This window comes from Rhinoderma darwinii, chromosome 4 (assembly GCF_050947455.1).
Source record: "Rhinoderma darwinii isolate aRhiDar2 chromosome 4, aRhiDar2.hap1, whole genome shotgun sequence".
Taxonomy (NCBI): domain Eukaryota; kingdom Metazoa; phylum Chordata; class Amphibia; order Anura; family Rhinodermatidae; genus Rhinoderma; species Rhinoderma darwinii.
The window spans coordinates 171,618,752-171,642,041 of NC_134690.1; the positions used below are offsets into that span (position 1 = coordinate 171,618,752).

A 23,290-nucleotide genomic window follows, 5' to 3' on the forward strand; every position below is an offset into this window, starting at 1 on the left:
ATTTGATGCGGCCGGCGCTGCACTAATGAGCGGCGGCACAGAAGACAGAACATGGCGGGCGGACTTCAAAACACCCCCCTGTTCTGTCCTCAGTGCCTGCGCCGCCGCTTATTCTAGTGCAGTGCCGGCCGCATCACCTCATGCTGACCGCACGTGCACTTACTGTCAGGAGTGGGGCAATGGCTGTATTACACAGCCACAGCCCCGCTCTATAACGGCAGAGATCAAAGAAACCTCTCATCTCCGCCGTTATTCCCCTGAATGCTGTGATCAAAGCTGACTGCAGCATTCAAGAGGAAGTGAGAAGGGGGGATGCCCATGGATCGCGTCACAGAAATTCCTTGTGACGCAATTGAGGGACATACCATATATGGGCAGACAGCCCAAGGTCCATTGAAGGACCCCAGGGCTGTCATACCATATTTCCTATTGTTAGGGCATACTTAGATATGTCCTAACAACTGTCTGTATACTATGAGTACACAGGCTAATGTACTGGCATATAGATATATATCCGTACATTAAAGTTTAAAAATAAAGTAAAAACAAAGTAATATTAAATGAAAAAAAAAATACACATACACCTTTTTTACAATAAGGGTATGTGCACACACACTAATTACGTCCGTAATTGACGGACGTATTTCGGCCGCAAGTCCCGGACCGAACACAGTGCAGGGAGCCGGGCTCCTAGCATCATACTTATGTACGATGCTAGGAGTCTCTGCCTCGCTGCAGGACAACTGTCCCGTACTGTAATCATGTTTTCAGTACGTGACAGTGGTCCTGCAGCGAAGCAGGGACTCCTAGCATCGTATATAAGTATGATGCTAGGAGCCCGGCTCCCTGCACTGTGTTCGGTTCGGGACTTACGGCCGAAATACGTCCGTCAATTACGGACGTAATTAGTGTGTGTGCACATACCCTAAACATTAAAATAAGTCTCAATACATAAAGTATTCACATATTGGGTATTGGCACGGCCGTAATAACCTGCACCACATGATGTGTACACTGTAAAAAAATAAAAATAAAAACTGCTTTCTATAACTTATTGTGGGGCACGAGGTGTGATGAATCTAACCTCCATGTGCCTCACATTAATAGTAATTAACCCCATCATGTACCTTACATATTAACCCATTATGACTGATAAACATGATGGGGTTAATTACTATTAATGTGAGGCACATGGAGTTTAAATTCATTATCACACCACGCGCCTCACATCAGAAAACGGAAGAACTTTTTTTTTTTATTACTGTTGGCAAAGTATCGAATCGGTATCGAAATCGCAATACTAAACGAAGTATCGGTATTGAAGTCCAAATTCTGGTATCGCGACATCCCTAATTCAAACTAATCTTAACAAATTTGTAAATTCCCTATATTTTGGAAGGCCATATCTTTACATAAAATACTATATCTATCTATATATATATATATATATATATATATATATATATATATATATATACATATATACACTACCGTTCAAAAGTTTGGGGTCACCCAGACAATTTTGTGTTTTCCATGAAAACTCACACTTATATTTATCAAATGAGTTGCAAAATGACTAGAAAATAGTCAAGACATTGACAAGGTTAGAAATAATGATTTTTATTTCAAATAATTTTCTCCTTCAAACTTTGCTTTCGTCAAAGAATGCTCCATTTGCAGCAATTACAGCATTGCAGATCTTTGGCATTCTAGCTGTTAATTTGCTGAGGTAATCGGGAGAAATTTCACCCCATGGTTCCAGAAGCCCCTCCCACAAGTTGGATTGGCTTTATGGGCACTTCTTGCATACCATACGGTCAAGCTGCTCCCACAACAGCTCTATGGGGTTGAGATCTGGTGACTGCGCTGGCCACCCCATTACAGATAGAATACCAGATGCCTTCTTCTTCCCTAAATAGTTCTTGCATAATTTGGAGGTGTGCTTTGGGTCATTGTCCTGTTGTAGGATGAAATTGGCTCCAATCAAGCTCTGTCCACAGGGAATGGCATGGCGTTGCAAAATGGAGTGATAGCCTTCCTTATTCAAAATCCCTTTTACCTTGTACAAATCTCCCACTTTACCAGCACCAAAGCAACCCCAGACCATCACATTACCTCCACCATGCTTGACAGATGGCATCAGGCACTCTTCCAGCATCTTTTCAGTTGTTCTGCGTCTCACAAATGTTCTTCTGTGTGATCCAAACACCTCAAACTTCGATTCGTCTGTCCATAACACTTTTTTCCAATCTTCCTCTGCCCAATGTCTGTGTGCTTTTGCCCATATTAATTTTTTCCTTTTATTAGCCAGTCTCAGATATGGCTTTTTCTTTGCCACTCTGCCCTCAAGGCCAGCATCCCGGAGTCGCCTCTTCACTGTAGACGTTGACACTGCCGTTTGGCGGGTACCATTTAATGAAGCTGCCAGTTGAGGACCTGTGAGGCGTCTATTTCTCAAACTAGAGACTCTAATGTACTTGTCTTGTTGCTCAGTTGTGCAGCGGGGCCTCCCACTTCTCTTTCTACTCTGGTTAGAGCCTGTTTGTGCTGTCCTCTGAAGGGAGTAGTACACACCGTTGTAGGAAATCTTCAGTTTCTTGGCAATTTCTCGCATGGAATAGCCTTCATTTCTAAGAACAAGAATAGACTGTCGAATTTCACATGAAAGCTCTCTTTTTCTAGCCATTTTGAGAGTTTAATCGAACCCACAAATGTAATGCGCCAGATTCTCAACTAGCTCAAAGGAAGGTCAGTTTTATAGCTCCTCTAAACAGCAAAACTGTTTACAGCGGTGCTAACATAATTGCACAAGGGTTTTCAAGTGTTTTCTAATCATCCATTAGCCTTCTAACACAGTTAGCAAACACAATGTACCATTAGAACACTGGAGTGATGGTTGCTGGAAATGGGCCTCTATACATCTATGTAGATATTGCATTAAAAAACAGACGTTTGCAGCTAGAATAGTCATTTAGCACATTAACAATGTATAGAGTGTATTTCTGATTAATTTAATGTTATCTTCATTGAAAAAAACTGCTTTTCTTTCAAAAATAAGGAAATTTCTAAGTGACCCTAAACTTTTGAACGGTTATGTATGTATGTGTGTGTATGTATGTGTATATATATTTATATATATATATATATATAATACATCCTACTACCCAATGTATTAGAATATCATCAAAAGTTTAATTTATGTCAGTAATTAAATTCAAAAAGTGAAACTTATATATTACATAGATTCATTACACACCGAGTGATCTATTTCCAGGTTTTTTTTTTACATTTAACGTTGATGATTATGGATAACAGTTAATGAAAACCCAAAATTTAGTTAGAATATTATATAAGCCTAATTTAAAAATGATTTTCAATATCGGAATGTTAGCCTACTGAAAAGTATGTACAGTATATCCACCAAATACTTATATCAAGTCCAGAGTCAGCGCAGCGTCTACCAGGAAATTTTCGCGCACTTAATGCTTCCCTCGGCTGACAAGCCTTATGGAGATGCTAATTTCATTTTCCAGCAGGACTTGGTACTTTTGGCAGTGTGGGCAGGTACCAATACCTGGTTTAATAACCACAGTATCACTGCGCTTGATTGGCCAGCAAACTCGCCTGACTTAAACCCCATAGAGAATCTATGGGGTATTGTCAAGAGGAAGATGAGACCCCAGACCCAACAATGCAGACGAGCTGAAGGCCGCTATCGAAGCAACCTGGGCTTCCATAACACCTCAGCAGTGCCACAGGCTGATCGCCTCCATTCCATGCCGCATTGATGCAGTAATTCATGCAAAAGGAGCCCCGACCAAGTATTAAGTGCATATACTGTACATACTTTTCCGTAGGCCTTCATTTCGGTATTGAAAATCATTTTTAAAGAGGCTCTGTCACCACATTATAAGTGCCCTATCTCCTACATAAGAAGATGGGCGCTATAATGTAGGTGACAGCAGTGCTTTTTATTTAAAAAAAATCTATCTGTTTTCACCACTTTATTAGCGATTTTAGATTTATGCTAATGAGTTGCTTAATGCCCAAGTGGGCGTATTTTCACTTTAGACCAAGTGGGCGTTGTACAGGCGAGTGTATGAAGCTGACCAATCAGCATCATGCACTCCTCTCCATTCATTTACACAGCGCATAGGGATCCTGCTAGATCGCTATGCGCTGTCTTATACTTGCACATTAACAATACTGAAGTGTTTAGACAGTGAATAGATATTCTACGGAATGTCTATTCACAATCTCTGCACTTCGTTACTGTTTCTATGGTAGTTACAGCCGAGGAAGCGTGATCTCGTTGTAACCGGTCATTTACCGCGTAATCTCGCGAGATTACGCGTCCTCTGCTGTAACTACCACAGACAGAGTAACGAAGTGCAGAGATTGTGAATAGACAGTCCGTGGAATGTCTATTCACTGTCTAAACACTTCAGTATCGTTAATGTGTAAGTATAAGACCGCACACAGCGATCTAACAGGATCCCTATGCGCTGTGTAAATGAATGGAGAGGAGTGCATGATGCTGATTGGTCAGCGTCATACACTCCCGTGTACAACGCCCACTTGGTCTAAAGTGAAAATACGCCCACTTGGGCATTAAGCAACTCATTAGCATAAATCTAAAAACGCTAATAAAGTGGTAAAAATCGTTTTTTTAAATAAAAATCACTGCTGTCACCTACATTATAGCGCCCATCTCCTTATGTAGGAGATAGGGCACTTATAATGTGGTGACAGAGCCTCTTTAAATTGGGCTTATATAATCTAGTTTTCTGAGACACAAAATTTTGGGTTTTCATTAACGGTTAGCCGTAATCCTCAACATTAAAAGAAAAAAATGTGGGAAATAGATCACTCTGTGTATAATGAATCTATACAATAGGAGTTTCACTTTTCTTAATTTTATTTCAGTAATTCAATTCACTTTTTGATCTAATTCATTGAGAAGGACTAGTATATATACACACAGCACTGTGCAAAAATTTTAGGCAGTTGTGGAATAATTCTGCAAAAGAATGCTTTAAAAAAAATACATTTTTTTTAAAATCAATTAACAAAATACAAAGTGATTGAACAGAAGAGAAATCTAAATCAAATCAATATTTGCTGTGACCACACTTTGCCCTCAAAGCAGCTTCAATTCTTCTAGGTACCCTTGCATAAAGTCATGGATTTTGTAGAATTAGTCAGGTGTATGATTAACCAATTATACAAAACAGGTGATTATGATCATCATATTCATATGTAGGTTAAAACACAGTTATTAACTGTAACAGAAACAGCTGTGTAAGATGCTTAAAACCTGGGTGAGGAACAGCCAAACTCTGCTACAAAGTTGAGGTTGTGGTAGACTGTTTCATGTCACAGGTCCACCATGGCAAGATTGAGACGACAGCAACAATTCACAAGGTAGATAAACTGCAACATCAAGGTCCCTCTCAGGCAAAGATTTCAAAGCAGACTGGAGTTTCAAGATGCGCTGTTCAAGCTCTTTTGAAGAAGCACAAAGAAATAGGCAATGTTGAGGACCGTAGACGCAACGGTTGGCCAAGGAAAATTAGTGCAGCAGATCAAAGGCACATCATGCTTACTTCCCTTGGAAGTGCTGGACATCTTCTGATTTCAATCAGCTCAGAACTGGCAGAAACCAGTGGCCCCAGGTACACCCATCTATTGTTTGCAGAAGTCTGGCCGAGAGTGGTTTTCATGAAAAATTTGGACCAAAAAGCCATACCTCTGACGTAGAAACAAAGTCAAGTGACTAAACTATGCATGAAAACACAGGAATTGAGGTGCTGAAAAATGGCAGCAGGTGCTCTGGACTGACGAGTCAAAATTTGAAATGTTTGGTTGTAACAGAAGGCAGTTTGTTGGCAGGAACGCTGGAGAGCGGTACAATAATGTGTGTCTCCAGGCAACAGTGAAGCTTTGTGGGGATTTCTTGCAAGTTTGGGGCTGCATTTCATAAAATGAAGTTATGGATTTGGTCAGGATTAATAGTGTCCACAATGGTGAGAAATACAGGCAGATACTTATCCATCATGCAATACCATCAGGGAGGCATCTGTTTGGCTCTAAGTTTATTCTGCAGCAGGACAACGACCTCAAACACACAGCCAATAACTACTGTTATAGCTACTACGCATTGTACATTCAGATCGATCAAGTCCCCAGTACGGCTCAGTGCCCGACGAAGGTCTTACGACCGAAACGTTGACGTTGCACATATAGCCTCTGGCATTTATCCTGAGAAACAAATAAATATAATTTTGAACACAATCAAGGTGTGCAGACTACAATTCTTAACCTACATCCGGGTTGGGACCCTATCTCGAGCACCCAAAGATACCGGTGCTATCTGAACACAACCATACATTGGGCTTCATGTTCGTGGTAAAATTTGGTCGATATATTCACTGTTTATTGGTGAAAAATTGCAAAATTTAGAGAAAATGTTAAAAAAATAGCATGTTTCAGAATTTAAATGCATCTGCTCGTAAAACAGACGGTTATACCACCCAAAATAGTTACTAGTTCACATTTCCCATATGTCTACTTTAGATTGGCATCGTTTTTTGAACATTCTTTTATTTTTCTTGGACGTTACAAGGCTTAGAACATAAACAGCAATTTCTCATATTTTGAAGAAAATTTAAAAAGCCTTTTTTTTAAGGTACCTCTTCAGTTCTGAAGTGGCTTTGAGGGGCCTATGTATTAGAAACCCTGATAAAACACCACAATTTAAAAACTAGACCCCTCAAAGTATTCAAAACAGCATTTAGAAAGTTTTTTTTAACCCTTCAGGCATTTCACAGGAATTAAAGCAAAGTGGAGGTGAAATTTGCAAATTTCATTTTTCTTGCTGAATTTCAATTTTATTCAATTTTTTTTCTGTAACACAGAAGGTTTTACCAGAGAAACACTACTAAAAACTACACCCTTAAGGCATTCATCTAAAGGTGTAGTGAGCATTTTTACCGGAGACATACACCCCATAAACTGTAATGTGGGTTCTCACGGGTATGGCAATACCCTACATGTGGCTGTTATCAGCTGCCTGGGCACACAGCATGGCCCAGAGGGGAAAAGACGAGGGGGGATAAGCTGTGCGGAGTACATCAGGGTAAGTAAAATTGGGGTAAATTATAAACCAAGGGATGTATGATAAATTTTAAAACACTCTTTCATACAGAGCTCTGGTTTTTCGGGACACGTGTCACATTGATATATTGTGTCCTCCCTTATCCCCCTCTTATAGCAGACATTGCACCTCTTTTGACTTTTTCCCTTCTTGCCAGTTTGGGGAACGTCTCCTGGACATTGTTGCCCTGGTACGATGCGTGTGGCCTCTCTTCCAGAAGTACTGGGTGCCCCCCCCCTTTCTTGGTCCCTAAAGATTAGGTTCCTGATAATCACCTCTTGAAATTCCAGGAAAGTGCCCCTCTGGCCTGCACATCGATGTAGCACGTACACATTGTACAAAGCCATCGGTATGATGTGCACGGCCAGCTTCTTATGCCACACAGCATGGCGCTGTAGGGCTTCAGGACTTGATCTGACAAGTCCACCCCTCCCATGTACCTATTGTAGTCCAGGATGCAGTCTGGTTTGGGGGTCTCTGTACTGGTACCTCGTACAGGTACATGGGTACTGGTGTGGCAATGTATTGTCAATACAAGGACATCTCTCTTGTACTTGACACACAATATGTTGCTGCTAGAATGTGCCCAGCTCTCACCCCTTCTGAGTGTTTGCACAAGCAGAGTCTTAGGGAGGCCTCTCAGATTTCTTCTAGCAGTGGCGCATGCCGCAGTACTTCTGGAAGCGAGGCAGTTGAAGAGTGGGACGCTGGTATAAAAATTAACCAGGTAGAGGTGGTGACCCTGGTCCAGCAGTGGGTGCACCATATCCCCCACAATTTTTGCATTAACTCCCAGTAAGGGGGGGCATTCTGGGGGCTGAATACTGGTGTCCTTCCCTTCATACATCCTAAATCTGTAGGTATACCCTGATGCCCTCTCGCACAGCTTATGCATCTTCACACCATACCTTGCCCTCTTACCCGGCAGGTACTCGCGGAATTGAACCCTCCCTTTAAAATGTACCAAGGACTCATCAAGAAAAATACACTTCTCGGGGGTGTATGCTTGGGAAAACCGGGCACTGAAACGGTCTAATAGGGGTCTCCGTTTATACAAACAGTCAAAACTGGGGTCATCTCGGGGTGGGCACGGCTCATTATCAGTATAATGTAAGAAGCGAAGTATTGCCTCATTTTTTTTTATTTTTTTTTTAGGTTACAGTTCAGTTCTGAAGTTGCTTTGAGGGGCCCATATATTAAAAACCCCTATCAAACACACCATTTTAGAAACTAGACCCCTCAATGTATTCACAACAGCATTTAGAAAGTTTATGAACCCTTTAGGTGTTTCACAGGAATTTAGAGCAAAGTAGAGGTGAAATTTACATTTTTTTTTTGTCAGAAAATCCTCTTTATACCATTTTTTTTTATAACACAAGGTTTTATCAGAGAAACGCAACTTAATACATATTGTCCAGATTCTGCAGTTTTGAGAAATATCCCACATGTGGCCCTAGTGCGGTAATGGACTGAAGCACCGGCCTCCGAAGCAAAGGAGCACCTAGTGGATTTTGAGGCCTCTTTTTTTTTTATTAGGCACCACGTCCGGTTTGAAGAGGTCTTGTGGTGCCAAAACAGTGGAAACCCCCCAAAAGTGACCCCATTTTGGAAACTAGACCCCTTGAGGAATTCATTATAGTTTTCTTGGGGTGCATGCAGCTTTTTGATCAGTTTTTATTCTATTTTTAGGTGGCGTGGTGACTAAAAAACAGCAATTCTACTATTGTTTTTTTTATTCAATTTTTTTTTACAGCGTTCACCGTGCGCTATAAATGACATATTCACTTTATTCTGTGTGGCGATACGATTACGGCGATACCAGATGTTTATAGGTTGTTTTTTTTAATGTCCTATGGCGTTTGCACAATAAAATACGTTTTGTAAAAAATCATTCACTTTTTGTGTTACCTTATTCTAAGAGCCAGAACTTTTTTATTTTTCCATCAATAAAGTCGTGCGAGGACTTATTTTTTGCGTAACGAACTGTAGTTTCGATCAGCACCATTTTTAGGTACATGCGACTTTTTGAGCTCTTTTTATTACATTTTTTGGGAGGTGAAGTGACCAAACAATTGTGATTGTGGTACGGTCTATTATTTTCTTTTACGGCGTTCACCGTGCGAGATAAATAACGAAATAATTTTTTAGTTCAGGCCGTTACGGACATGGCGATACCAATTATGTATAGTTTATTTGTTTGTTTATAATATTAAACGACTGATGAGGTAAAAAGGGGGATTTTTACTTTTAATACTTTTAAAACTTTTATTTTCTTATTTTGACACACTTTTTTTTTACTTTATTACTTTGTCCCACTAGGGGACTTGAGGACAGGAGGCCCTGATCGCAATTCTAATACACTGCACTACATGCGTAGTGCAGTGTATTAGAACTGTCAGCTACTCACTGACAGCAAGCATAGTGGGTCCTGACTTTGTCAGGACCGACTAGGCTTCCGTCGATGGCATAGCCGGACGCCATTGTTTGGTGTCCGGTTGCCATAGTCACCATCGCCGGCCGCTATCGTGTAGCAGGCCGGCGATGGCAGTTTAACCCCCAAAAAGCCGCGATCTCTATTGAACGGGGTTAATCAGCTGGGACACAGCGATCGGTCCCCGCTGTAGGAGCTGTGACAGCTGCTGTACGAGAAAGCAGCTGTCACAGCTCCTGTATGTGTCGGGAGGACAGCCGAAACGGCCGTTACTCCCGAGACGTACTATTAGGTCATGGAGCGCGAACGATACAGCTACCATGACCTAATAGTACGTCCAGGAGCGGGAAGGGGTTAAGAACGATCTTCAGCATAAAGAAGAACAAGGAGCCCTGGATATGATGATATAGCCCCCACGGAGCCCTGATCTCGACATCATAGAGTCTGTCTGGGATCACATGAAGAGACAGAAGGATTTGAGAGCCTACATCCACAGAAGATCTGTGGTTAGTTCTCCAAGAATTCAAAAACTGTGTGCAAGTGTACCTAGAAGAATTGATGCTGTTTTGAAGGCAAAGGGTGGTCACACCAAATATTGTGTTTTTTATTTTTTTTGTTTTTTATCTGTTCATACACTTTGCATTTTGTTGAATGACAAAACAAACGATTACCACTTCTGTTTTTGAAAGCATTCTTAATTTGTAGCGTTTTTTTTTTCAAAACTGCTTAAAACTTTTTCCATCAAACAGGATGGATGATGGTTTGTCCAAGCTGAAAAAAACGTAATGGGGGAATTTGGGAATGTAGTTGTCATTCTGCTACGAACAATATTATTATGTTTTGTCCCAGATGTTAGATTGTTTTTTGTTTTTTTTATAAGTTTGTGTTCATTTTTAAGAAAATAAATGTTATCTTTTCAGGTTCAGCAATTCCACAGAGCAGAGCAGTGCATCTCGTCTAATGAGGAGACATAAGAGACGCCGAAGAAAACCAAAGGTCCCTCGCATTGAGCGGGTGAGGAGAAAATGTGCACTGCAGGTTGCATGAGCATGTATTAGAGTATTCTAAGACTATCACTCATTCAAAGTGATGGAGCCATTTGAAATATATTCACAAACTGCAGTATGAGCAAAATTTTATTATGTCAAAAGTATTCTGATTCAAAGACTGCATGGCAGTGGACTATTTTAACTGTCTGCTGCTATCATTCAGGAGTCAACACAATACATGACAATTTTATGATTGGACTTTTGATTGTGCCCATCTGCACGTTGTGATAGTAGTCTTTCTGAGTAGTTCTATGACAAAAACAGCATGAGGGTTCGGGTGCCGAGACTGATCCACTGATTACTGGAATGGAGAGTGATGTACCTCTTCGGCTGTGATCAATTTAGTTTTGCTCACCTGGAGAACAGAGAATGGTCGTGCAGGCTTATACATAGTCTACGGCCTGAATACCAGTAATCTTGCATCTCCAACGATCAGCTAAACTAAGCTGATGACACGCAAAGGTACAGGGCTCAGCGTCCAGTGCCACATGATCATGGCAGAAAAATCACAGGTCACAGCAGTGATGTGCCACCCATCGTGACTTCACTGTTTGGTTTGTGCTACAGCGACAACGGGTAGCGGTGGGGGAATCCAATGGCAACTACTTTTAAATACATTATTGTGTTGTTTTGTGGGGCTGAAAAATAACTGTGTCTTATCTTTCAGTCCTCTTCATTCAGCAGCATAACAGACTCTACCATGTCTCTGAATATAATCACGGTCACACTAAACATGGGTGCGTATGTCTGAACCAACTGCCCTTTATTGTTTCTGACCATTCCTTCAAGAACTGTTTTACTAATTTCATCCTGTGTTGGTTTTATGACATTAGAAAAATACAACTTTCTGGGCATCAGCATTGTTGGGCAGAGTAATGAGCGTGGGGATGGAGGAATATACATTGGATCCATCATGAAAGGAGGAGCAGTGGCTGCCGATGGCAGAATTGAACCAGGCGATATGTTACTGCAGGTGCTTATCTTCCTCTTTAGATTGTTAGAATTTGGGAATGGTTTGGTTCAGGGCACATTTTTACAAGGTTGACACATAAAATGTCATATGTTTGTAATTTCTGCAGGTCAATGACATAAATTTTGAAAACATGAGCAATGATGATGCTGTAAGAGTCCTTAGGGAAATTGTGCACAAGCCAGGGTAAGTTCTTTTTACAAGCATTTCAGTTGTATATCACAATATAGCCATGTAGCTACATTTGTCATTGTGGTTTGCTAAAAATACCCGTGTAATAGAAGTGGTATAAAATCTTATATGAACAACAAGGGATATATTCACTTGCCATTTCTTGGGTAATTTATGACCCCTTCAGTACAGGGTTCACTAAGAAACCATGGGGGAGATTATTAAGACTTGCATGCTACACTCAGTTGCAATTTGCAGCATAGCATGCGCTATAGACCCCAACAATGCACACGCCTGTTGTGGGACATAATGGAAGCTACTCAACAACTCCAAATTGTACCTGCCATAATTCCCTGTGCCAGAAAACCTTAAAAATACATTCACACTAGGTGATGGCTATGTCTAATTTTATACATATTGTCTTTTGTATCTGAGGGCCCTCATAAATATGGCATTTAATACATATACCATTCTAGTGTAACTGCATTCATTATTTTCCCCCAATTTGTATAAAATCACCCCAAAATTGAAAGCATATCATGAGACGGGCAGTTTAAATTATGATCTTTATAAGATACACCCACCATACATAGTTCCTTAGTGGAACTGCGTGTTGCACCTATCAATCACCTTAAAATGATTTTCAGACATAGAATTGTAAAGGGAGTGCCGTTCATCCTCTGTTCTCGTCTAATCATCTTTCAGCTGTCTATCCTCCGAAATCCGGTTTGAGGGTCCTGTAAAATGGTGCATGCTTTTTGAGCCACTATTTATACCCCGCATGGTCCCTTGTAGATGCTTTTGTCTTTTTCTATTATATTATGAGCCCTCTTCACCAGTAAGGAGCACCAATAGGCCTCTTACTCCCTGATTTACATACTGCACGGGAAATCCTCCCAATTTAAAGATTGATGCTGTTAAATAAAGAGCACTTTAATAGATCACCGCAAACCCTGAATTTATAGACTTCTAGAGACTTACAGAACTTATCAAATTTGGTATATTGAATTGTCCAGGTATAAAAAAAAAAAAATCTCCATGTTTTCTTTTGCAGGCCCATCACGCTTACTGTAGCGAAGTGCTGGGATCCCTCTCCTCGTGGTTGCTTTACTTTGCCAAGAAGTAAGTTCCAGAAAGCAATACCTCGACACCCTTTATTATTTTCTTTTTCAGTAAAGTAATCCATGCTTGTTTAAAGTTAAAATTTCAAATGTGTAGACGCTGAAGCTATTGTGTAAAATATGACGGGAGAGCAACTGAGCCGATAGAGTACATAAGGGAAAAGTATTTCTGTATTTGTTAGTAAGGCTCTTTCGTTTTTCCTTTCTTTTCCTTTTTCCTTTTCCTTTCTTTTCCTTCCTATTTTTTCCTTTCTTTTCCTTTTTCCTTTCTTCTCCCCTTCCTTTCTTTTCTCTTTTCTTCCTTTCTTTTCCTCAGCCTCCACCTACCATGTGTCATTTATAATACTGGTGTCTGTTCAGCCATCAGGGCACTAGTGCAACTGCTGCTTCTGCACCACCTATCTGTCTATCTCATATTTTATCTGTCTATCTCATATGGATCATCTTTCTTTTTTTTTATTTTTCTTTCCTCCCTTTTCCCTTAAGGTCCACTGGTCTATTCCACAAGTGGTTACACTGAAAGCGTACCTAACTTTTCAGGTGACTTCTCAGAATAAGCTGTCATATGTGTGTGTGTACATGAGAAATAACTATTTCTGGCCATTGTATGACTTGTATTCATAATTTTTTAGCATTTTTTCCTTCTGCATGTGCTATCTCTAATTTTCCATTTTCTCTGCGCTAGTGGGTGGAGCCTAATGGCTATTACGTCTTCTATACACAGCACACACCGTAACGATGAGGGTCCTGCTCTCATCGCGATCACATATATATATATATATATATATATATATATATAAGCATAGAGGAGATTATACAGCAGTAACAAGCAGTGTATCTGAGAATCCAGCATTGGGGTGAGACAGTAACACTTACCAGGAAGCTTCAGCATATATCTGTGTCTTTCTCACTTCTGCTCGCCCCTCGCCTTTACCATAGACTTGTATTGGTAGCGTTTCTGTGTCTCTTCCTCTCCCTGCTCTCTCCTCCTGCTCTCACCTCTCCATAATCTATGGTCAGGCTTTGAAGAGACACACCCCACTTCCTGCAGTCCGTCTCCTCTGCTTTGTAACTAGGGACGGATTTTGCTTGGCAACAGGGGGTGGACCTCAGATTACAGGAAGTGAGAAACCTAGCGGCAGTAACTTCACACAATATTTGCATGGATAAAACCACTACATTTTAACAATAAGTAAATAAAGTTGATCTATATGTGGCATACTATCGGATTAGCATAAATTGTTTGAAAAATGTTTCTATTGAACCTGTATTTTCATCAACTAATTATAAGAAATCGCCTAATGTATTTGTCAGAATTAAAGGTAATAAAGGGGTTTTTCCAGGATTGGATAATTGGCTGTTTTCATCCACAAACAGCACCACACCTATCCACAGGTTTTGGTATTACAGTTCAGTCTTATCTACTGCAGTATTATAAAGGGAACTGCAACAATCTCTTTTAGAATGTCATTCATAGAATTCTGGAATTCAGACAAGGGAAACAAGTAGTGGGCTCTGGTATTAACTCTCTCCTAAGGTAGCAGTTCCAAAGGCAGCATTAGAGAATTCCTCACAATTGTATTGACTAATGTAATGGTTTAAGGGGTATTCCTATCTCAGATATTCATGGCATATGCACCAAATGTCATGAATGTATGGTAGGTGGAGGTCACGCAACTATCTTGAGCATGTGGGGACCCCTGTTCCCAGGCTGCCTCTATTCCCGTACCTCTCTATTCTGGATGTGGCCAGCTCCTCCTGTGGATATGCTATACGTGTCTGAAATGAGTGCTTCTGTGAAGTGGCTCCAGCCTAGGACTTCACTTTTATATGAATCATTTTTAGCAAGTCTGTGTGTGATTTCTACCGCTATTCAGGGCCTTTTTGCAAATATATATCTCTAAAGGTGAGGTCAACGTTTGCATGCCCATTTTCTCTGAATATCACAAGGGTGGCACTTCATTCAGTGAAACAGATTCCTGGTAGTGTTGAATGCCCCCACACTTTCTCACAAAAAAAAACATCTGCGATAAATCAGTTAAAGGGATTGTTCACCTTCTGACAACTGATGACCTATCCACCGGATAAAGGGGTTTTCTTGCCAAACTTCTGTAATACTTTTAACTATGTTTCTTTCACTTTCTGGAAAGTCAGTGGCATGTGTCCATGGGCAGCAGTTATCACACTCACTGAGCTGCTGTTGGCAGTGGCTGCCACAGTCTACCCTACCCTACGGAGGGTGTGCTCCATCTGTGCAGACTCGGGCCGCTCCTCAGCAGGGACTGCAGCTCTCTTAGCCTGTGCTATGCCTGTTGTTCTGGGACACTGTAGGTGTGGCTGTGCCCTGCTGTGCACACTCCGAGCTGCTGCTGCTCTTTATTTCTTCCTCACCTGCGCCACAATCGTACTGCTGCTGGGCACTGCATGGTCCGCATTGTCTTCATCAGACACCACTGTGCTGTGCACTATATGTGTGTGGCTGTTCACAGACTGCTTTCTCGCTATCAGCCAAGAGAGCCCGTAGCTCATATAAGCTGATCTCTAAGATCTCAGAGCACTGTAACTAATAAGCTGCCGTGTACTGTGAGCCTTTGGCTACGCTACAGCATACAGTATTTTCACATGTGAAACAAGGCCCTCTGCTGCACAGGCTTGCCATGTGTAACAAGGACGGTGGATTTACGCATGTGCTGTTCTTCTGTGGTCTGCAGTACAATGAATGGGGAGATACTGCGCATACTCGTCTTGTCTAAAAGTGGACTACAGGAGGCTATAACTAATAACAATGTACAAACACTGGTAGGATGAGGGATATTTGGGGGGGGGGCTTTTATTGATGAGTTACAAATTGGCTAATAACTTTCAATGGCACATTTGTTTTTTGTATGATCTTCAATATAAGACCTGATAAGTTTTTGTTTGTTTTTTAAATCACTACTTTACAATTTTAAAAGTAACTAATATTACTAAGCTTTTCCAAAATGTATATGACCCTTGCAAACTTCCTGATTTATTACTTGTCCTCTTGTGTATGGTAAGTCCTGTTCATCACTCCCTTTATGATCTTGAGTCGTCCCTTGATCTTCCATCTCATCTTCTATCTACTGTCTTTTCTTCCCATCAGGTGAACCAATCAGGCCTATTGATCCAGCAGCTTGGGTTTCACACACCGCAGCAATGACTGGTACATACCCAGCCTATGGAATGAGTCCATCTATGAGTACAATAACTTCAACCAGCTCCTCCATTACCAGCTCTATACCTGAAACTGAGCGTAAGTGTGATCGCTCCATTGCTTCTAGTCCTCTGGGACTGTTGGATTAGCTTGTCTGTTTGCTTGCGCATTGATTTTTTTTAATTTTTTGGTTATAAAATGTATAATTTTTATTTAGAAATAAAACAAATTACAAAAACACCTCTCTTGCTAAAGAAAAGTGAAGGAACAATTTTTTTTATCACTTAACAATTTTTTGTCTCCTCTAAGGCTTCGATGACTTTCATCTATCCATACATAGTGACATGGTAACAATTGTGAAAGCAATGAGCTCACCAGAATCGGGTTTGGAGGTGCGGGATAGGATGTGGCTTAAAATTACCATCCCGAATGCTTTTATTGGTAAGTAAGCTATATTATCTAAATTCTACATTAATGGTGACTGTTGAGAATGCACTCAATTCATACATTTACACCTCACCCCAGGCTATGACCTTGGCCAGCTTTACATACATAAAAAACTGCAGTGGGATATGTTTTACTATTGTTTTGTTCCCGCAATTCCTTATTTTTGGGAATGCATGATTTACTGATTTATTTATTTTTAGGTTCTGATGTAGTAGACTGGCTGTATAACCATGTGGAGGGCTTCACAGATCGCCGAGAAGCAAGGAAATATGCAAGCAACCTTCTGAAAGCTGGCTACATCCGCCATACAGTCAATAAAATAACTTTCTCTGAGCAGTGTTACTACATTTTTGGAGATCTTTGTGGCAGTATGTATCTATCCATCATCCTGCCTTTCACAGCTCATTTGTTTATTGCTTTACTTTGTTTGTTCTGCCTAATTCTCTGGGAACATGTTTAGTTATTTTCATATTGATACCGTCCTTCATTCAACACACACACTCACACTCAGATACGCACACACACACACTCTCTCACACGCTCTGTAATGTTTTTATTGAAATCGTAGCATGGATTTCCACAATGTTACTGGACCTAGCAGTCCTAATGACAAAAAACATCCAATGAGGAGGTGACAGTGTGGAGCCAATCCTTTCCATATCGTTAATTTCAGCGGACCACTGTGTTATTTTTTTATGGGATAGATCTGGAAACATGATTTTTAAGAGTTTACATTATACTGGTCACTTGCATGTACAAGGGACATCCAATCTGTCATAAAGACAATCCCTTTCCATAAGTTGTGTTAGGGCATATGGACATCATGGAGTAGGGATTCTCCCTTGGGATCCTCCTCTATTACGCCAACCAAGAGCAGCTCCCGCTCTGGCATACTCAGGGTGGCCAATGTATTACATAGCTATATACTCACTGCAGGGAAAAAGTATGGCTGGCTCCGACTTTTAGCTGGGGTCTCAGAAGCTGGATCCACAGCGATCAGCGGATCGCCAGGTGGCTTCATTTGGAAATGATTTGTTATGGTAAGATAACCCTTTAATTGATTTTATATAAAGAAAAATCTCCACACAAGTCTCTAGAGCCAGATATATCTTGCAATCAACAATTAATCTGATTAATCCTATTAATAAGAGCGCGTAATTTGTATTGCAATATATATTTAAGATGGGAAAACAACAATAGACATGTTTCTTTATTTCTGTCCAAAGTTCAGCTTTTCAAAAGGCCCTGTTCATGAAGGTCAACAATGCACCCAGTCATGATTTTGTGAAACCTGGTCTTTCCTCAGTCACTACTGCTAGTGCCTCCACTGCTTTTCTGAACCGCATAGTTGTTAATTGAGTAATTAAGTAAAAAAATAATAATAATGATCACCCTCTTTCTAATTCTCTCCTAGGGGTGGGAAAAAGGGAAAAATAGCTTTGGTAACTTGAAATACGCATATTGTATTTAAGCCTTTGTTGTAAATTTTTTATAAGAGAAATTATTTAAAAAACGTTTTTCCCCCTCATTTTCCAGACATGGCAAATCTTTCTCTAAATGATCACGACGGTTCCAGTGGGACATCTGATCAGGACACATTGGCTCCACTTCCACATCCTGGAGCTGCCCCCTGGCCCATGGCTTTTCAGTACCAGTACCCACTGCCTCATCCTTACAGCCCACACCCAGGATTTCCGGAACCTGGATATAGCTATGGCGGTGGTGGGGGTGGTGGTAGTGCTGGAAGTCAGCATAGTGAAGGTACGTTTTTAATTTAAAGTGTAGCTAAATGTTTAACAAACTTCTGACATGTCATAGTGACATGTCAGAAGTTTTGATTGGAGAGGTTCCGAGCACTGAGACCCCCACCAATCGCTAAAACGAAGCTTCAGAAACGCTCATGTGAGCACTCTGCCGCTTAGTTTCTGTTCGGCTTTTTCCGGAAATCAATGTATCCGAGGACAGACTCAATAGAAACCTAAAAATTCGTAAGACAAGGCAGCACATCCAAGATAAATAGGAGTTTATTCACCCACAAATGAAACGTTTCAGTCCAACATGACCTTACTCAAGCATGTGAGCATACAGAAAAAACACAGAATATAAGGACTCAAAGTGATAAATACCAATAATACAATCTATTTAAGTGTAAAAAAAAACTAGAATACATTCTAATATATATTCTAAAATACATGATATAATGCATATCAGCGATAATAAGGGGTAAATGTGCAAGAATAGAGAAAAATAACTAAAGTGCCTTATTTACCCAGGTGTAGGGGAGTTAAAAATTGCAATGTATTTCTTCATACATTAAAACGTGTGGACTTCCTGTACCTGCGTCTCCAAATCTCTATTGCGCATGACCATCCAAATCCTGTTGATGTATCACGACTAGAGGGCGCAATGAGATCAAAGAGCGCATGCGTGTACGGGAAACAGATCAAACGTCTGTGTCCTAACCATGTAAGTCAATCAGACTACAAGAACGCATGCGTACCACGATCAATTTTCAGTCTTGTCAAAAGATGTATCTATATGCTGCCATCTCATGAAAAAGTACATGCCCTACTACATAGACTCATAACTAAGACATATGCAAACAGCGAAAGAACGCCTATCAATGGTAAAGCTTCCATTGCAGTGTGTTTGTTTCCGTTCTGTAAGGTTTCTGTTTATTTTGCGGAAACAATAGCGTAGACGACTAAGCTATTGTTTCCTCGAAAAAAGCCGAAAACCTTACAGAATAAACCAATTGCAACGGAACCATTACCATTGAAAAAAGTAATGCAAACGGAAGCTAAGGTTTCCGTTTGGTTTTCTGTTCATTGGTTCCTCCGACCGAGAGATCGAATGGAACTGATGAACTGAAGCCCGACCCTCATGAGAACACACCCTAACCCAATTCTAACCCCCCCCCCCCTCCCCCCAGCACTAAAGATGCAAGAGGAGATTAATGGAATCAAACATTATTGGGGCTTCAAGGTTACAAAAAAAGAAAAACTCAGAAAATTATTTTGAACTAAGGAACATAGTACGTAGACTGCAGTTCAGATTCACGTTTTGGGACAGTATTCTATCCTGTGGGATTAAGAAACTTTATTGTACAAAAGTCTGAAAACATAAGTTTGCAAACAGCTGGCATACTTTAAACTAAATTGTATGTCCACCTTTTGAACAAAATTCTATGATTATGTAAAAATTCTGTGCTGATTAATTTCATATTGCATTGTTTCTTTGATTCAGTGCTCCAAATTCACTAGTACCTTTCAAACCGCTATGGAGTTAAAGCGACCCTCCAGTCAAAAGTAAAAATGTATAGTCCACATACCGTTGTCATCTTTCCAAAATGGCCACTGCAGTCTTCGATTTCCCTATGCAGAGTGTTCTGCACAGGGAAGTCTGAGACACGATCCCCTCCCCTGCACTCCAGTGGACCAGCACCAATAAGAGTGGCGAGAACATCCTCTGTGCTGGTCCATCAGATGGAGGGGGGCTTGTCCAAGGCTTCCTAAGGATGCTCTGCATAGGGAAGTCTGAGACTGAGGGGCCCATTTTGGAAAGATGTCAACTGGAGACCAGAATTCTGGAACGGTGGCAGGATAGTTTGAGGAGAGAGCACAAGGTATGTTGACACTTACATTTGCAATGTATAGTAAAATTTTTACTTTTGACTGGAGGGTCCTTAAGCGATTAAAATTCTGGCTTCTAGGAGGTGTTAAGGAGCTCACTGCATAAATATTTTTTCATGAGTTATATAAAGCTCCTAGTGGTGTATACAGGCAGTCCGTTTTATAATTTAAGACTGTGTGAAGGGAAGCGGGGGATTTGAAGCTCTATATCAGAAAAACATTGCTAGCACTCCTATAAAGATATATATATATATATATATATATATATATAATCTCCAAGAAGATAATTCAGCAGCACTCCGATGATAAAGGTGAAAAAGTGAAGTTTATTGTGCCAACATGGCAAATGCAACGTTTCTGTCCCACCTTGGGACCTTTCTCAAGGTGGGACAGAAACGTTGCATTTGCCATGTTGGCACAATAAACTTCACTTTTTCACCTTGATCATCGGAGTGCTGCTGAATTATCTTCTTAGATATGTGTATGGTCTTTGGATCGGGACTATCAGCTGGCACCCTTCATTACTTGATCTCGTATTTGGAAACAGTGCTGCCGTCTTTCTACTGGTGTGTATATGTATATATATATATATATATATCTCTATATCTATATATATATATATATATATATATTTATATCAATTAGCACAGAGTTGGTTACATTTTTATTAAAAAAAAGTAATAAAACAAACGGTGCTCATTGAACTCACAATAGTAGTATAGCTTTTATATTGAAAAAAAATAAGAGGTTGTTACAAAAATGTAATTGTTTAAATAAAACGTTTCTAAGAAATTGTTATTGTTGCCAAAATCTAACTAATACGATCACTTCTTTCATTTTCAACCCTTTGGAAAAATGAAAGATGTACTATGACTGGCTGCAATTGGCAAAACGCTCTATTGATGCATTGTTTTGTTTTTTGTGATTTAAAAAAATATATATATATCTGCCTTTTACAGGTAGTAGAAGTAGTGGCTCCAACCGCAGCAGTACAGAAAAAAGGAAAGATCCTAAGACTGGTGAATCAAAATCTGGAGGGAGTGGAAGCGAGTCTGACCACACTACACGTAGCAGTCTACGCAGAGACAGAGCAGCAAGTGAACGCTCCGTACCAGCAAGCGAACACAGCCACAGGAGCCACCACTCCATAGCACACAGCATCCGGAGCCACCATACACACCAGTCCTATGGTCCTCCAGGGGTGCCTCCTCTATATGGCCCTCCAATGATGATGATGCCTGCTCCACTCCCAGTCATGGGACCCCCAGGAGCCCCACCAGGCCGTGATTTAGCCTCCGTCCCACCCGAACTCACCGCTAGTAGACAGTCCTTCCGCATGGCTATGGGCAATCCCAGTGAGTTCTTTGTGGATGTTATGTGAACAAAATTGACAACATTGGCCCTGTTTTTAGCAAGTTTAATTTTCTGAAATTTTTTAAATATTATTTACATCCTGATATTAAGAACCGAAATGGAGAGGCCAGCACAATTTCGCTGAGATGTATGTGTGATGTTCGCACGGACCCTCACACTTGCCACTAATCCATGCACCTAATCTATCAGACCCCGCTCCAGACTGTGTGTTTGTGCAGAGGGAGGAGGCTGGCCACATTCTTGCCTGGTTGCTTGGCTTTTGTAACAGATTGATTTTAACAAATTAATATTGCATCTGTTTAAAAAAAAAAAACAATCGGCAGTAATGGAATGGATTTACTCTTGTGTTAATTATTTTTTTTTCCTTTACAACTGTGTTTCTTTTATTAAGCAGCAAAGAATTCGGGGGTCTTTGACTTTCTCTGAGCAAGTTGCCAGTGAAAGTGCATGATCCTCAGTCGGAGGGTATCTCTTCATTGAACATATCATGGCGTCATTGTATAGATGAGGAGAATCCATTGCCACAGGAAGATTTTGGTCTTTAAGTAGAAGACGACTGATTGGAGTGAAGCACCACAAGCCTTACATATTCATAAACCACAAAGAACATGACTATTTTGCCTTTGGAGTGCCATGATTTTTCTTACTCCGTTTATGAATTGATGTACATCAATCTCATACTTTCATTTCTACTGTTGCAAAGAATTGATCCCTCGTAGCTCCCTTTTCTAAAGGTACCTATTTTTAAAGAGTAGTAGGGATCCTAAAGTACGTCATCTTGTTTAGCTTGTACACCATTCCTGTCCCCGTATTTTATTATTTTGATGCAGTATATTGTACGTCATCTTTTCAGGAGCTTGTGGTTGTCATGTAGATGTTAAACACTACAATTTTATGTTTTTATGTTATTTTGCTATGTGCAAGTATTCTCCTGTCACCTGGAGAATGATGCCCAGGAATGGTGCTATTAAAATTATATATATATATATATATATATATATATATATATATATTTACACATACATTTTTTTTGTTAAAAACCCACAAATAGCAATCCTTTTTTTTTTTTTAACCTTTCCATGCCCCTACCTCTCCCAGCAACACTAATTAAATAAAGGCACAATTGGGGCTAGTGGCAAACAGATTGTACTTTCACTGACTTTTTACGTTTTCTCAGAATTTGCATAAACACAACTGACAGGACAGCACAGAATGGCACAATTATACAAAATTGATGATTTGCCTTAGCATCGACCCAAAGGGAGACTTGTGTTGTGCACAAGGTCTGCTCCCGCTTTCTAGGCTCTGCAGTGGACTGATGCATTGCTGCAACGTGGGTGTCTGGGAGCAACACACATTAAGCAGAACTGTGAGCAGGAGCCTGTTTTTTCATTTGTTTTTTTTTGTTTTTTTCATTGCTTTGTTGCACTGAGATGTTTCATCTGCAATAAATCTACACACATTTTATGTCTTGTGCTATGTTCTTGAGGGAGAATGTCTAAACTTTTAAATTACACAATTTAATTCATAACATGTTCTTGAATAACTAATGTTTATTCCAACATTACTATATTCTCGAAGTACATTTTCACATCAATTTACATAAAAGCATCCAGTACATCCTGTCTTAACCCCTTGAGGATCTGCCCTATTTTGGCTTTTAAGGTGGTTGTCCACTACTGGACAACTGATGACCTATCCTCTTGGCACCGGACGTAGTTTGCTCCGGCCACGGAATAGCGTCCGAGTTGCAGTTCTACAGCA

General features: G+C 40.4%; 1 protein-coding gene across 5 annotated transcripts in view; it reads left to right on the forward strand.

Annotated features, from left to right (window-relative positions):
• The window catches only part of DVL3 (dishevelled segment polarity protein 3), a 97,118-nt gene extending 74,793 nt beyond the window's left edge, over positions 1-22,325 (forward strand). For 2 of the 5 annotated variants that reach the window (XM_075861876.1, XM_075861881.1), the window contains 12 exons: positions 10,508-10,601; positions 11,304-11,373; positions 11,470-11,609; positions 11,716-11,792; positions 12,832-12,899; positions 13,385-13,438; positions 16,023-16,172; positions 16,383-16,514; positions 16,721-16,888; positions 18,057-18,281; positions 21,112-21,507; positions 21,921-22,325. In XM_075861876.1, coding sequence (XP_075717991.1) covers positions 10,508-10,601; positions 11,304-11,373; positions 11,470-11,609; positions 11,716-11,792; positions 12,832-12,899; positions 13,385-13,438; positions 16,023-16,172; positions 16,383-16,514; positions 16,721-16,888; positions 18,057-18,281; positions 21,112-21,507; positions 21,921-21,952 — 1,606 coding nt within the window. In that variant the 3' untranslated portion in view covers positions 21,953-22,325. Of the gene's footprint in view, positions 1-10,507; positions 10,602-11,303; positions 11,374-11,469; positions 11,610-11,715; positions 11,793-12,831; positions 12,900-13,384; positions 13,439-16,022; positions 16,173-16,382; positions 16,515-16,720; positions 16,889-18,056; positions 18,282-21,111 lie in introns of all 5 variants that reach the window. The other 3 variants (XM_075861877.1, XM_075861879.1, XM_075861880.1) reach the window with 3 other exon arrangements.
• Positions 22,326-23,290: the final 965 nt, after the last annotated feature.